The sequence below is a fragment of the Diabrotica virgifera genome, chromosome 2 (genome assembly GCF_917563875.1).
Source record: "Diabrotica virgifera virgifera chromosome 2, PGI_DIABVI_V3a".
Taxonomy (NCBI): domain Eukaryota; kingdom Metazoa; phylum Arthropoda; class Insecta; order Coleoptera; family Chrysomelidae; genus Diabrotica; species Diabrotica virgifera.
In genome coordinates, this window is record NC_065444.1 from 77,342,444 (window position 1) to 77,358,291 (window position 15,848).

General features: G+C 31.0%; 1 protein-coding gene across 1 annotated transcript in view; it reads left to right on the forward strand.

Moving 5' to 3' along the window:
* The first annotated feature begins 487 nt into the window (after window positions 1–487).
* Window positions 488–15,848, forward strand: part of LOC114330405 (leucine-rich repeats and immunoglobulin-like domains protein 1) — a 77,628-nt gene continuing 62,267 nt past the window's right edge. The window contains exon 1 of the mRNA XM_028279749.2: window positions 488–724. Coding sequence (XP_028135550.1) covers window positions 675–724 — 50 coding nt within the window. The 5' untranslated portion in view covers window positions 488–674. The remainder of the gene's footprint in view (window positions 725–15,848) is intronic.

Sequence of the window (15,848 nt, forward strand, 5' to 3'; positions counted from 1 at the left end):
ATTTTTTTTTTCATTGCACCTCTCCGATGCCTAACTACAGGTTATAGAACCAAATACATACAACATATCTGCGAGTTATTAAAAAAGTTGGTTGAATGAAAACTAAAGGAAGCTGCAGGTTTCAAATACATGGTGATTCCACATAAGTCTGATTGTTTATATTATATTCACTGTACTTTTCCTTACACACTATGTAAGTAAGGTCAATGGGCATCTACTTTATCGCCAACAATAGAAAACAACCACGCGACTATTTTAAGTAAAATATCTTCTATTGGTACTTCCTACATTGCACATCAAATTAGGGGTCGACTAATGACCTTAAAGTTGACTGCATTGTTTCGGAATTATCTCGTATACTTAATATTACAGTTAGTTATAAAACAGATAAATCCTTGATAACCTTATTTAAATATTTATAAAGCACGACGAGTCAAAAATGCAGTTTTTTACATCGAATCAACAAACAATAGTGCTGGTACTCGAACAAACGTCAGGACCTTTCAACTTCCAGTCTCATTAAAGGTGCCAAAACTCGCAAACGTTGTTCTATCGAAGTGTTTTTAGAATTTAACGCTATCTGGTGACGTAACTGTAAGATAAAGTTAAATGTTAGCAGAAGACAAACGAGCTTACATGCTTTTCCCAAAGTAGTGCAGTTAATCGTCGAAAAAATGGATTTTTGTGCCGTTTTGTTAGTGGTTACGTTGTGCAAAGTGTCCATGTAAGTGCAAAGTTCATTATTCCAGAGTTTTACAAGCAAGTATCGCTGGATATTCCAGATATACACCATGGGAAGGGAAGAAGAGCGATTTTTAACATCTCTTTTATATTCAAACCTTTTACAAGTAATTTTCAAACATACATATATATACGCATGCGGTGCACACATATCTACGAAATAGTCGTTTCCTTCCTAGAATTTGACAATTCATGCTGGTTGATTCCGTTTTTTAGGTTATAATTATTTTTAGCGCTCTTATCAACTGTTAAAAATTATTTAATATGAAGAAATTAATCAATTACACTAAGTGACTGGTTGTAAATCATTTATTTAGTCCAGTAAATTAGTTAAAAAATTATAATTATTATCTTGCCCATGCTTCCAATTGTGGTGTTCAAGCTGAGTTTCCAAAGCCAAAGAACCGTTTATGTCCTTTGAAGTTAATGTTTCGCGAATATGTTTTATAAAATTTGGTTCTTATTAAAAAATATACATTTGTTTGCTGAAAATGTGAGTACCTATAGCAATTACCTGTTCAAGAATGTTCTGTTCGGTAGCTTATTGTTGTGTGCTGTCGCAGTTTAGCCTAATAGAATAAAAAAAATCAAAGTGTACTTCCGTACAGGTTGGAATAAATTTTATATCAAAGTTTAGGTGAATACAAAAGATATTTTCAAGAAAGTATCCAAATCATATGAGGGGATCATTGTTTAAATAATTAAAAAAGGGTCATTTTTGCACAATATTTTCTTTTTTAATTGCTGAGGTAATTTACATTTTAATGAAGGTTTTTAGGTTTTTTTTCTACAAAGCTGAATTACAAATCTTTCACCTAAGACTTAATAAATTAAATTTGACCCCCTGTTTATTTAAATAATTACATATAAAATTTAAAAATCAAATTTGCAAAAAAAAAATGTTTTTTGCGTTTTAAATAAGCACTATAAATTGATTTTATTTAATGGGAGAAGTTTCGCTATGTTACCAGTATTAGGCAAAAAAAATTGGTTAATAAATATTTAATAATTTATGAGATATTTAATTTGTTTATCAATTGTTAATATATTTTAAATTGCAAAATCGCGGTTGTTACCAAAAGAATTTAAACCTGCTTAAAATCTCTGCTCTACTTTTATTTTTATGTATGATTTCGATAAATGTATTGATAAATTCAAATTTCAATTTAACTCCCCTCTAAAATGACATTCAAAAATTGTTCTAATTTTTTTATAAATTATTTTTTTAATAACGTCGCGGGGATTAAACATTTTGAAAGGCTGTTCGGATAATCGGGTTCCTGGGAATTTTTCACTAATTAACAAATTTTTTTTTGTCGTTTTTTCTTCTTCTTTTTTCCTTATAGTCAAAGATATAGTTTTGCTTATAGAGGGGGTTTCATTAGGAATGTTCAATCTCTGAGTTGTCGATTCTAGACCTCAAAATATTAAGATTTAACCAAAATCACTTCAATAAAATATGGCTCCTTATTGAGTTACAGGGTGTTTTATTTAAAATTTTAAAAATTATTTTTGCTCAGTATTTTAAAACTATTCGACATATCCTTTTTATACTTGGTAGAAAGTGTAGGTACTATACATCCAATGAAATTATGTTAAATACAGGTTTCCGGCTATTACCAGAGGCGTACGAGAGGCGGACAGGGGAAAGCAAATGGTTGACCCTTCCCAAATTTTACGTCACTAGTGAAAGTGCCATTTTAGCACAATTTTTAAATATTCCAATACTGTCTATGTAAATTATATCCTCTTTACTCGTAAACGATACTGTCATTAGTTTTCGAGATATTTGAAGTTAAACATGTAACGGCACAGTTATTTAGTTATTTTGATTAATATATTGTGCCGCTTAATTTTTAGTTTCAAATATCTCAAAAAATAATGATTTTATCGTTAAGAATGAATAATATACTCTTCAGTCTTAGTGATAAAATCATTAGCTTTCGAGATATTTGAAATTAAAAATTGAGCGGCACAAAACCTTAATCAAAATAAAATAACTGTGCCGTTACATGTTTAACTGCAAATATCTCGAAAACCAATGGCTTTATCGTTACGAGTGAAAAGTAAGTTTATCCCATAAGAGTATGGGAGAATCTAAAAATTGCGCTAAAATGGCAATTTCGCCAGTGACGTAGAATTTGGGAAGGGTCAACCACTTACTTCTCCCTGACCGCCTGTCGTACGCCTCTGGTAATAGCCGGAAACCTGTATTTAACATAATTTCATAGTACCTACACTTTCTACCAAGTATGACAAGGATATGTCGAATAGTTTTAAAATACTGAGTAAAAATAATTTTTAAATTTTTAAATAAAACATCCTGAAACTCAATAAGGAGCCATATTTTATTGAAGTGATTTTGGTTAAATCTTAATATTTTGAGGTCTAGAATAGTGATGTTGATTATAGTTACTTTCGAGTATTCGTTACAAATCGTTACTTTTGTATAAAGTAATCATTTACAGTATTCGTTACTTTGATTACTATGTTTACTTTTGTGTTTGAGTACCGGTAATCATATCGAGAATCGTATTTCTCAGTAGCAAGGTAGATTATTTTGTATAGGTATTCCGATATAACAACGACCTTTACGGATCTGTTTAAGGGATAAAAATGATTTCATTACTATGATTACTTTTGTTACTTTTGTATTTGAGTACCGGTAATCATAGCGAGAATCGTATTTCTCAGTAGGTAGGTATTTTGTATAGGTATAGATATAGATCTAGATAAAAATATAGGGTTCTCGCATTCGATCTTTGTTAATGACATACATTACATATGTTACCGCCATTATACCTCCCTCTGTTTCATCTTCTATCTTCTCCTCGCCCTCACAGTGTGAAGCTCTGAGGCTCACACCCTTAAAACGCTTCATACCGATAACGATATTCGATAACACTCGTAAAATACCGGTTACTCGCTGGGATACGATTGGTAGAAAGTAATCAAGTGTACTGGTTGTAGATACAATAGTCGTTACTTGCTCTGATACGATTGGTACGAAGTAACGAAGTAATCAGAGTAATCAAAGTAACGATTTGCCTCTCTGTATAGTAATCGTTACTTTCGATATTCGTAAGTAACGAGTACTTTGTAACGAATAGATACTTTTTCAACATCTTTAGTCTAGAATCGACAACTCAGAGAGTGGACACTCTTAATGAAACCCCCTCTATAAGCAAAACAATATCTTTTACTATAAGGAAAATAAAGAAGAAGAAAAAACAACAACAAAAAATGTTAATTAGTGAAAAATTCCCAGGAACCGGATTATCGGAACAGCATTTAAAAATGTTTAATCCCTGTGGCGTTATTAAAAAAACAAAAATAAACAAATTAGAACAATTTTCAAATGTCATTTTAGAGGGCAGTTAAATTGAAATTTGAATTTTTCAATACATTTATCGAAAATATACATAAAAATAAAAGTAACGAGGTTTTACACAGTTTTATATTATTTTGGTAACAACCGCGTTTTTGCAATTGAAATAATAGTAACATTTGATAAACAAAAAAAATATCTCATAAACTATTAAATATTTTTAACCAATTTTTTTGCCTAATACTGGTATTCTAGCGCAATTTCTCCTATTAAATAAAATAATTTATAGTGCTTATTTAAAACGCAAAAAATACTTTTTTGCAAATTTGATTTTTAAATTTTAGGTATAATTATTTAAATAAATTGGGGGTCAAATTTAATTTAGCAAGTATTCGGTGATAGTCTTGTCCTTCAGCTTTGTAGAAAAAACCCTAAAGACCTTTATTAAAATGTAAATTACCTCAGCAGTTAAAAAAGTAAATATTGTGCAAAAATGACCCCTTTTTAATTATTTAAACAATGATCCCCTTATATAATTTGGATACTTTCTTGAAAATATCTTTTGTACTCACCTAAACTTTGATATAAAATTTGTTCCAACCTGTACGAATTTACATTTTGATTTACATGTATTGTAATCTTATTTTACTAGACTAGTTGTTATTATGAATGGAACGATTATTTATGCTGCTGAACTCATTCTATGAGGTTTCTGACGTATTCCAGATCACCATCCACGCCAATTGGTCTTCTTCATATTCAACTTACTCTAATATTCATCATTCGTTATAAGTATAGTATCAACTGCATTTTTTTGCCAGAATGATCTGATATTGCGATCACCATGTCAAAGATTTCACGGTCTTCTCCCACGTGTTGTCTGCGTTTTTTTTGTTCGTCGAAATTAAGACCTTCCCAGAGGTCTCTAGAGTTTCTTATGTCTCAAGAGAATTTGGAAGACCAATCATCTTCATATCAAATATTATTTATAAATATATCATTATAGTCCAGGGTGCATCTCTTTTGAGAGGGACGTTGCGAGGTGACTCATATTTTTCTGCAGAAATTGCTTGGAATTAACTCATATAATAATAATTGAGTTATCCTTCCACTCAAAAAGGTCCGGAACATTGTTTAAATAATCAAAATGTCAAGAAATGAAGGAAAAGTTCGATTTTTTTCTTCGTCTTTGATTATAACTTTCAAAGTATTCATTTCCGAGAAAAGTTGTACTGACATAAATCTTGCGTAATTAAATTTCCTACAATATAAGCTTGGTTAAAATTTTTATAAATTGTCACCCTTGTTGCAAAATAGAAATAATTGCGAAAAAACCTTAAAAAAAAAGTATGTATTCGCATTTTACGCTTTTCAACCATTTATGCTACACTTAGGATCTTCATATTTTACCCAGAAAAACCTTATGACATAATAAAACAATACTGTAAATTTCGTTATGATCGATTTAATAGACTTTGCAAAATAAATTTTGAAATCCAGCTTTCGCAAAAAAAAATCATTTTTTAAAATGTTGCAGGACTGAAAATAAAGCAGATAGCAAGTTGATTTTTTTTACACATAGAAGTATACTGTTCCTTTCATTTGTAATTTGCAGAATTAAAAACTATTAATTACCACGGCGTCAGGAATTTTTTTAAATAAACATTAATTTTTTGTGCTATGGGGACAGCGGTGTTTGATTCACACAAGTGGATTTCCACCAAAATTTTTGCCAATCTTAATCTAATATATTATTTTCTTACTCTATATTTTGTTGTATTTTAATATTTTAATTCCACAAAAATCAAACTAATTTGATTATTGTTTGTAAAATATTGTTTAAACGATTGCATGTGTTTAAAAATAATAAACTTTTATTCTCTAAGTTGAAATATATGAACAAAGAAAGTTGTTGCTAAAAAAAGTGTTATTTCAAACGACAGAGTATGTGTTCTTATTTTGCAATAAACAAATTTATTTAGTTATATCGAAATTTACTAAAAATTAATATTTATCAATCATTATCAAAGGTCATTGGAATGCCCAATCAGAGCAAACTATCCGCTATCCCTGCGCGTAGCACCAAAAATTAATGTTTATCTAAAAAAATTCGTGACGCCGTGATAGTTAACCGATTTTAATTCTGCAAATTACAAATGAAAGGAACAGTATACTTCTATGTGTAAAAAAAAACAATTTGCTGTCTGCTTGATTTTCAGTCCTGCAACATTTTGAAAAAATGAATATTTTTTGCGAAAGCTGGATTGCAAAATTTATCGAACCGATATTAATGAAATTTACAGTATTATTTTATTATATCATATAGTTTTTCTGGGTAAAACATGAAGGTCCTATGTGTTGCATAAATTTTTGAAAAACGTAAAATGACAATACTTGTTTTTTTATGTTTTTTTCGCAATTATTGCTATTTTGCAACAAGAGTGACAGTTTTTAAAATTTGTAACTAATGGTATGTTGTAGGAAATTTAATTACGCAACTTTTATGTCAGTGCAGCTTTTCTCGGAAATGAATACTTTTAAAGTTATAATCAAAAAACGAAGAAATAAATCGAATTTTTCCTTAATTTCTTGACATTTTCATTATTTAAACAATGTTCCGGACCTTTTTGAGTGGGAGGATAACTTAATTATTATTATATGAGTTATTTCAAAGCAATTTCTGCAAAAAAATGTGAGTCACCTCTCAACGTCCAAATGTACTAATATTTTTACAGATGCGCCCTGGTCTATAAGAGTCATACGTTTTTATATACAGTTCTTCCAACGAATCTTCGCACATGCATGCAATTATTCACGAATTACTTTTTATACTAGATCTATTTATTACTCATAGAAACTAGTATTGCAAAATTAAGACACTTCTCCATAGAAAACACAATAAGCTAAACAAGGATCAGCGATACGGCATGTCTTTGATACATTCTTTACTTACGAAGGATTTTGACGTTCATCATTTTCAGTCACATTGGCGCATTTCTTGTGTTAACAAATGGTTTTTCATTTTATTTAGACTTTTACTCTTTGTGCATTTCATTGTAATTTTTATTTTCAAAGATAATTGTTAGAACCAATAACTGTTACTCTCTTATTTGATTATTTCCGGTAATTATTTATTTTTAAGCTAATGAGACAAGTAATATTTTCTAACCTACAAATTGTCATTGTCATCATCTAACCTCAAATTTTAGTTCTGTCAAACGAAAAGTTATTTGTTTATTTTCGAAATTACTTTTTTTTAATTTGTTTATTACCGTTTTATATTTATCTTTATATTAGCAGTAGTCGGTATGATATTCAAGCTGTTTATTTTTGAGTCCATCAATCTCCTCAATACTGAAAAAAGATCAAATACTTCAATAAAATAACTTTATAAAATACATCCACCGGAAAAATAGCTATTTCCTAATAATTACATTGATAGTACATGCCGACGTACATTTCACTTAATGTTTTGATTAATTTTGTTTGCAAATCAGTCATTACGTTTGTGCAAACATCCATTGGAACAACTGTATATAGGGTGAGGCAGATAAAAGGTCTATTAGAAATATCTCAAAAACTAAAGGTAAGAGAATCATCAAAATTGGATAACATGGGTTTTGAGGTATGAACTATTTAATGAAAATATTTTGGTCTCTTTGCTACTTCCGGTTTTTTTTAATGGGACATCCTGTATATTTTTACATTTTTGGATTCTGCTCGATGTCTTCTTTCTTAAAATATGAGGTTTTGTAATAAAAGATAATTACGGTTTTTTATAAATTTTGTAGCAAACTTCACACCCTGTAAAATTGTACTGATTTGATATCAAAACTCCCTTTATGTTCAAGTGATTTCTAATATAGTCTGTTATTATTAAAAATTAACAATATAGCGACATGTTTAATTTTAGTATAGAGGGTTGGTCAAAACTCGGAATGAGTATTTTCTGAGTTTTCTTAAATGGAACACCCGCTATTTTAGTATTGTAATGAAATGATATTTTATAGTATTTTTTATTTCTTAAGCATTCTCCACACCTAACTGTTTTAATTTGTAAGTTATTAGTAGTTTTTTAAGCCAAACATTAATAGCAACAAAAAATACGTAAAATTTTATTAGGTTTGCCGTGAAAATATTCAATCATATATAATAATTTTTTGAAAATAAATACATGTTAATCTAGAATGTAACTTAATTTATTAATATTGGATGAGATACCAAAATGCCTACGTTGTTAAGATTGTCGGTGCATAAAATATTAATAAAAACAGACCATATTCTACCTAGTTGGCTATGGCTTTGACACTATACTTGATTAAACATTAGACATTATATTATTTTTATAGTTTCAGTTGCTTTGTTACCATTACTATGATAAATTTTTGTAATGGGGAACTGATTAGCAAAGTTTTTGGTCTAGGAGAGATAACAAAAAAGTACTACTAGCAATAAGAATTTATCATCTGCAACTCCCTGATAGACGACAACCAAAAAGAGAAACTTTTCAAAGTTTACTAGAATAGTTTCGACGTACTAGACACTTAGATTACGAGAACGTTCATACTAATATGCAGATTCTCAGTGACACTAATTCATTTTAATCATTTACAATAGTTTTTTTCGATCAAATTTCTTGTAATCTAAATGTACAGTTCATTGAAACCGCTCTAGTGAATTTTGAAAAGTTTTTTTTTTTTTGAATGTCATCTATCATGGAATTGCTGATGATAAATTCTTATTGCTAAGTAGCACATTTTTATTTGTCATACTCTCCTAGAACAAAAAGAAAACTGAATCAGTTCCTCATTAGAAAAATTCATATTAGTAATGGTAGCAAAGCAATTGGAACTTCAAAAATAGTAGAATGTTTAAGCAAAGCAAATTAATGTTTAAGGATATTTAGTGTCCAAGTCATAGCCAACTAGATAGAATATTGTATATTTTTATTTATACATACTAAACACGCCAACAATCTTAACTACGTACGTAGGTATTTTGATATATCAACCAGTATTAATAAATTACGGGTCAGTCGAGATTAATATATGTTTATTTTCGAGAAATTATTTATGATTGAATATTTTCACGCCAAACCTAATAAAATTTCACTTAATTTTGGTTGCAATTAAAGTTTGGCTTAAAGAACTTCGAATAACTTACAAATTAAAGCAGTTAGGGAATGCTTAAGAAATAAAAAAGTACTATAAAATATCATTTCATTACAATACTAAAATAACCCTGTATTTTAGTATATTTTAGCAGTTAGGTATAGGGAATGCTTAAAAAATAAAAAATACTATAAAATATCTTTTCATTACAATACTAAAATACAGGGTGTTCCATTTAAGAAAACTAAGAAAATACTCATTCCGAGTTTCGACCAACCCTGTATACTAAAATTAAACATTTCGCTATATTATTAATTTTTTGTAATAATAGACTATATTAAAAATCACTTAAACATAAATGGAGTTTTTGATATCACATCAGTACAATTCTACAGGGTGTGAAGTTTTCTACAAAATTTATAAAAAATCGTAATTATCTTTTAAACTAACCTATATTACAAATATTACAAAACCTTATATTTTAAGAAAGAAGACATCGAGCGGAATCCAAAAATGTAAAAATATACAGGGTATCCCATTTAAAAAAACGAAGATACAGTCAACTTCCGGTATAACCGAAAGTAGCAAAGAGACTAAAATATTTTCATTAAATAGTTCATACCTCAAAACCCCTGTAATCCAATTTTCACGATTCTCTTACCTTTAGTTCTCGAGATATTTCTAATACGCCCTTTATCTGCCTCACCCTGTATTGCGATAATATTTAGATCATAATCATTTTTTTCTCGCATCCTAGATTCCACCGCTTTCTATGTCGCCTGTCATCATTCTTTAGGTAGATGCCTTTCGGTCATAGCTTGTCCGATGCTCTTCTGTCATGTCTTTCTTGGTCGTCGTCCCCTTCTCTATATTGATTTCCACTCCATCATTTTCTTTGGCCAGTTGCATCCATTAATAAGACTTATATCTCCGTACCGTACCATCTCAAACTATTAGTTTTATTTGTATCAGTTATTGTTGTTTCAATACCCCGCTTTTGTCGTGAAGTGTCCTACAGCAACGTCTCCATATTAATAATATACAGATAGTAAGGGTAGATTAAAACAGCTATCTAGGAACATTGGTTAGTCAAAACGCAGAACAAACACAAAAGATTAAAAGTCGTATAGAAATAGCAAGGGCAAAATTTGTGAAAATGAAACATCTATTATGTAAAAAAAATACTAGATTTGTTGTAAAAGGTATAAGAAATCCACCATCAGTGTTCTAAAAGCCAAAAAATAACGTAACATAACCGTTCACATTTAAAGGGTTTTTACCCAACACATTTTGGTGGCTCAGGCATGCTATTTTTTGGCTTTTAGAACACTGATGATGGATTTCTTAATCCGAAAACGTTTGTTCTTAATGTGACCCTTATTTAGGGTGTTTTAAAATATACCTTTTACAAAAACCTGGTATTTTGTGATTTATGGTATACAGCCAGCTACAGGAAGTTTACTTTCCTCGTGGATCTATTATGTAGTAGAGACCTAAGAATGGATCTAAGGATAAGGTTGCTGCGCTGTTATCAACTTTGTTCTACGGAACTGTAGCCTGGACATTAAAGCAATTAGGTATTAAGAAATTGGCTTTCGATTTTGAGCGTTGGTGTTATAGAAGAATGCTACGAATATGATGTGTAGACAAAATGAGCAAAATTGAAGTCCTTGCTGCTAGTGTTGATAAGATGGATGAAATTATACAGACAATTATACAGGCATTAAGAGGAGCAAGCTTGAATATTTTGGTCATAATATATTATTATTAAGAGGTCCTCGTTATAGTCTGCTGCGTTTGATTATAGAGGCAAAATAAAAGGTAAAACAGATATAGGAAGAAGACGAATTAATCTCTCCAAACTGTCGTCACCTCTGCGAAACACGTGACCAAATAATTACAGTATTCGTTGCAGACATATTGTGGACAGCTTTTTTTAATCTTGAGTTGGTTTAGAATGGAAACGTTCGTCCTATGAGCTGTCCGAGATATGCGCAGCATTTTTCTCCAGCACCACATCTCAAAGGCATCAATTTTTGACGCTCGCATGCGCGAGGAGTCCAAGTCTCTGCTCCATATAGAAATATTGAGAATACAAGGGCATTCACCAGTCTCATCTTGATATTTTGAGAGATAGATCTGTCTTTCCAAACTTTAGTTAGGCGACTCATCGCATTTTTTGCCATACCAATACGTCTCCGAACTTCTGCTTCACAGTTACCATCTTTAGTTATACTAGACCCGAGATAGACAAAGGTGTTTACTATCTGGTATTCTTGTAACGTGTTAGTGAGTTGAATAGTGTCGAATCTGTCGACCACCATTATTTTTGTCTTAGCTTTATTGATTTTTAGACCAACTTTATTGCTTTCGTACTCAACTCTTCGCAGGAGATCAAACATTTCTTGCTCATTTGCTGCTATAAGTGTATTGTCATCAGCAAACCTTAAATTGATTTTCCTACCAGCTACTGTTACTCCACCGGCCTATCCTTCTAAAACCATCCTCATGACATGTTCACCATAAATGTTACATAAGTCAGGTGACAACACGCATCCTTGTCTAACACCTCTCTCGGTCTTGAATTGGTTTGAGAACTTATGATCTAGTCGTACTGTCGCTATATTGGACTGGTACAGATTTTTAATAAGTGTCACCAGGTGCATTGGTGCGCTCATTTCTATTAAAATTGATATGCCATGTTGATATCCAACCTTCGAGAGAAGATTGAACCTTAAGAAGAAGAAGAACTTCTCCAAAGTACCATTTTCATTGACATTAGTTTTTTTAAAACTTTCTCATTTACCAGACTTCAGCTCCATAATTTTCGATTCTTTCATAGTTGCTCCATAAATTGCGTTTGCGCAGTTTGAGTAGTTGTTTTGCTCATCTTGTCCAATTCGTTTCTTAGTTCAGTCTCACTAAACTTTAGTAATTGTAACTTCAAGATACTTGTGTGGTTCAACCTTTCTAATTTCACAGTGATCTAGCACTAGATAATTTCGATCTGCTTTCCCAACCACTAGATATTTGGTCTTTTCCATATTTATCGTCAAACCCAAAGCCTTATACTCTTCATCAAACATTCTGTTCATATAGCTTTACATCATCCTCATCCTCAGCTATATGATTTGGTCGTCAGTAAAGCGTAAAGTGAAAATGATGAAAATGATTAAGAGTTTGCGTCATCTATAGATATACATACATACTCATGTTATAACACGTGCGTATCCATAGTTGTTGTAGTGCTGAATTTAAATAAATTTTAAATAATATTGGAGCCAATGCGCAACCTTGTCTTAATCATTTAGTAATTGAAAATTTTTCAGAAAGCAAATCCACAAGGACAAAAATTTTTCCTGTAGTATACCATGCTGTAGTAGCTGTATATCATGTATTACAAAAAATTTTGTTAATTAAAATCCTTTATAAATGGTATATTGAAAATATTATTGAATATATATATTGAATATTAAAATATGTATATTGAATATTAAAAGTTCACTTAAAGGGCAACATCACAAATGCAGAACGTTTTCGATCTAATACAGATAGTCATCAGTATAATACTGAACAGGATGTTCACATGCTAAGCCATCAAAATTGAAAATATCTATGGGTAGGGACACTTTAAAATGTTACAGTGATAGAAACATTGACATAAATTGTTTTAAATAACATGGATGTTCTAAAACTAGGATTAGGATTCTTTAAAACTAGAATTAGGAAAACTAGGATCTAGGATTATTTAAAACATCTATGTTATTTAAAACAATTTATGTCAATTTTTCCTTTACTGTAACATTTTAAAGGGTCCTTACCCATATATTTTCTATTTTGGTGGCTTGTGAACATCCTGTTCAGCGCTGATGAAGATCTGTATCAGATCGAAAACGTTCTGCATATGTGATGTAGCCCTTTAAAGGAATTAGAATAAATTATATACCTTTTATAAAGGATTTTAATATACAAATTTTTTTCTCCAGAAAGCTTTTTCCCGACCATAACACTACCTACTATATTCGAATACATATTTGAATTCATTGCAGGCCACAATTTACAGCGAGGTATGCTGCCATTGCTTTTTTTAAATCTACGAATATCATAATGGGTTTTTAAGTTTTTGTCTGTTCTTTTTTCTAAAAGCTGTTGGCGAAAAAAAGCAAAAAAAAGCTGTGTAAAAAGGCAAAACAAGTTGTCAGTACAAGACCTTCCTGCACGGGATCCACTTTGTTCCTCCTCTTCGGTAACTCGGATCTCTATTCTTTCTTTTATAATCTTGCCGTAAAACCTAGAAACAGAATTTGTTATACCTAAACCCCTGGTTGAAGTAAGACTGGTATCTTCAGTAAGGTATTTTGGGCGAACTTCAATTATGAGATTTTGATAATCTTTTAGCGGTATTAGGCTGATGTGGACTTTTTTCGCTTCTATCCGTTCTTAGGCAGTGGTGTCATGGTGTGGGAACGCGTGGGAACGCCGTTCCCACACTGGTTAAGAAAAGAAAAAAAAATAATAGAGAATTTAGGTTTTGTAAACAAAAATTAGCAATGCGTTCCGGCACTGCGTTCCCGCACTGCTAATTTTGCCATGACACCACTGTTCTTAGGGATTTTATTGTTCTGTATGCTTTGCTAGCTTTGCAGCTAGCATGCAGGAAAATGCCCATTTTTCACCTCCGAACTGTCTTTTTGACATCTTTATAGCATCTTGGTAGTTCAGAATGTATTTAGTTTGGTTTTAGTGGACCAGTTTAGTGATGTGTGCTTGTTTCTTTTTTAGTCGCAACATCATTAAAAATTTAACCAATATATGGATTTAGCCAATGGGTTTCTGGTATCAAACTTTCACTGAGTTTCTTCCAATGTTAATTTTATTTTCCTTGTGTGAAATATTGAGCAATTCGTCATCACTTTAGAGTTCACCTTCAAAGTAAAATTTGGTACGGTTTTGAGCTTCTCTGAAACATTCAAGATGTAGTTAGTGTTAATATGGATTGTTTTTCTGAATCAATGTTTCCTTTAGTGTTTCCTCCCATTATAAAATATACCATACACTCCATCTATATGAAATACATATATGCATAAAATACTGCGCAATTTGTATTAAATACACAAACTAACATTTGCAAACAAAGGATCAAACTAATAATATTAGCTTAAACAGTCTAAAAATATAACACAGCTATCTATTTTTTAATCAAGAAATAAAATGGTTAAACAAAAGTATCGTATATAGACAAAGCTTTATGCAATAAAATTTAAGCCTGTAAGTAGAGCGCAGATGAGAAAAGTCAATAAGAACCTTCTTTATTACTATTAAATCATATAATTCCTTATCTGCGTTATCGAATATTGTACCGAAAAATTTAACAATATTTTCCTATACCTATTTGTCAGACTGCTTGTCTCTATGACAATAATTTATTTTTAGAAATTTTCTTTAAGAGGAAACAGTAGCGATCAACAGGTAGCGAAAACGCGTTCCAAGATTGCGGCTGTAATTTTGAATATTTTTTCGAGATATTTGGCACACGTATTCGTAATATAATAAAGAATGGCGGTACAGAGCCCAATTTGAAAAATATATTAATATGTGGAAATTACTCTGTAATTAAATACAATATTAAAAAAATGAGCCTGTACCGCCATTAAGAAGAAAAAAAAATACACTTTCTTCAAATAAACTTTTTTATCCGATGCCTAGATTTTGTGTCATTTTGGAACTACTAAAATTTTTTATTTCATTAGTAGCTCCAAAATGCCACAAAATCTAGGCATCGGATAAAAAAGTTTATTTGAAGAAAGTGTATTTTTTTGTTCTTCTTAATGGCGGTACAGGCTCGTTTTTTTAATATTGTATTTAATTACAGAGTAATTTCCACATATTAATATATTTTTCAAATTGGGCTCTGTACCGCTATTCTTTATTATATTACGAATACGTGTGCCAAATATCTCAAAAAAATATTAAAAAATAAAACCGCAATCTTGGAACGCATTTTGGCTACCTGTTGATCGCTACTGTATCACCTTAAGGCTATTCTCCTATTCTTTCTGAAACATTTCTTAATTCTGAAAGCATTTCGTGTAGTTGGTTGAGTTCGCTACCAATTAGGTCCGGCTTCTTCTTCTTTAAGTGCCGAGAATACAACTGTTGAATACCCTTTTCTTTAGATTTATTGGTATTTTTTGTCTTTAAACACAACACTGAGGAAGTTTACAGGAACACTGCAGGAAGTTTATTCTGCCATAACACAGATAAAGGATGGCAAAGCAGCAGGTCCCGATAATATACAAGCAGAACTACTCAAACTGATGAACAACGAATCAATAGCAATAATCACAAATATGTTCAACAACATATACAACTCTGGACAAATACCAACAGAATGGCTGAAGTCTGAGTTTATTGCACTTCCAAAAAAACCAGGAGCCAAAAAGTGCGAAGAATACCCTACGATAAGATCATCTCCTAAAATTGTTCCTAAAGGTAATCCATACGAGAATTTACAAGCTATGTGAAAGTAAAATTTCGCCCAATCAGTTCGGGTTCATAAATGCTGTTGGTACGAGAGAGGTTTTGTTTTCAATACAAGTCTTATTCCAGAGATGCAGAGACGTAAATTGCGACGTATACGCATGTCTGGTTGATTACGAGAAGGCGTC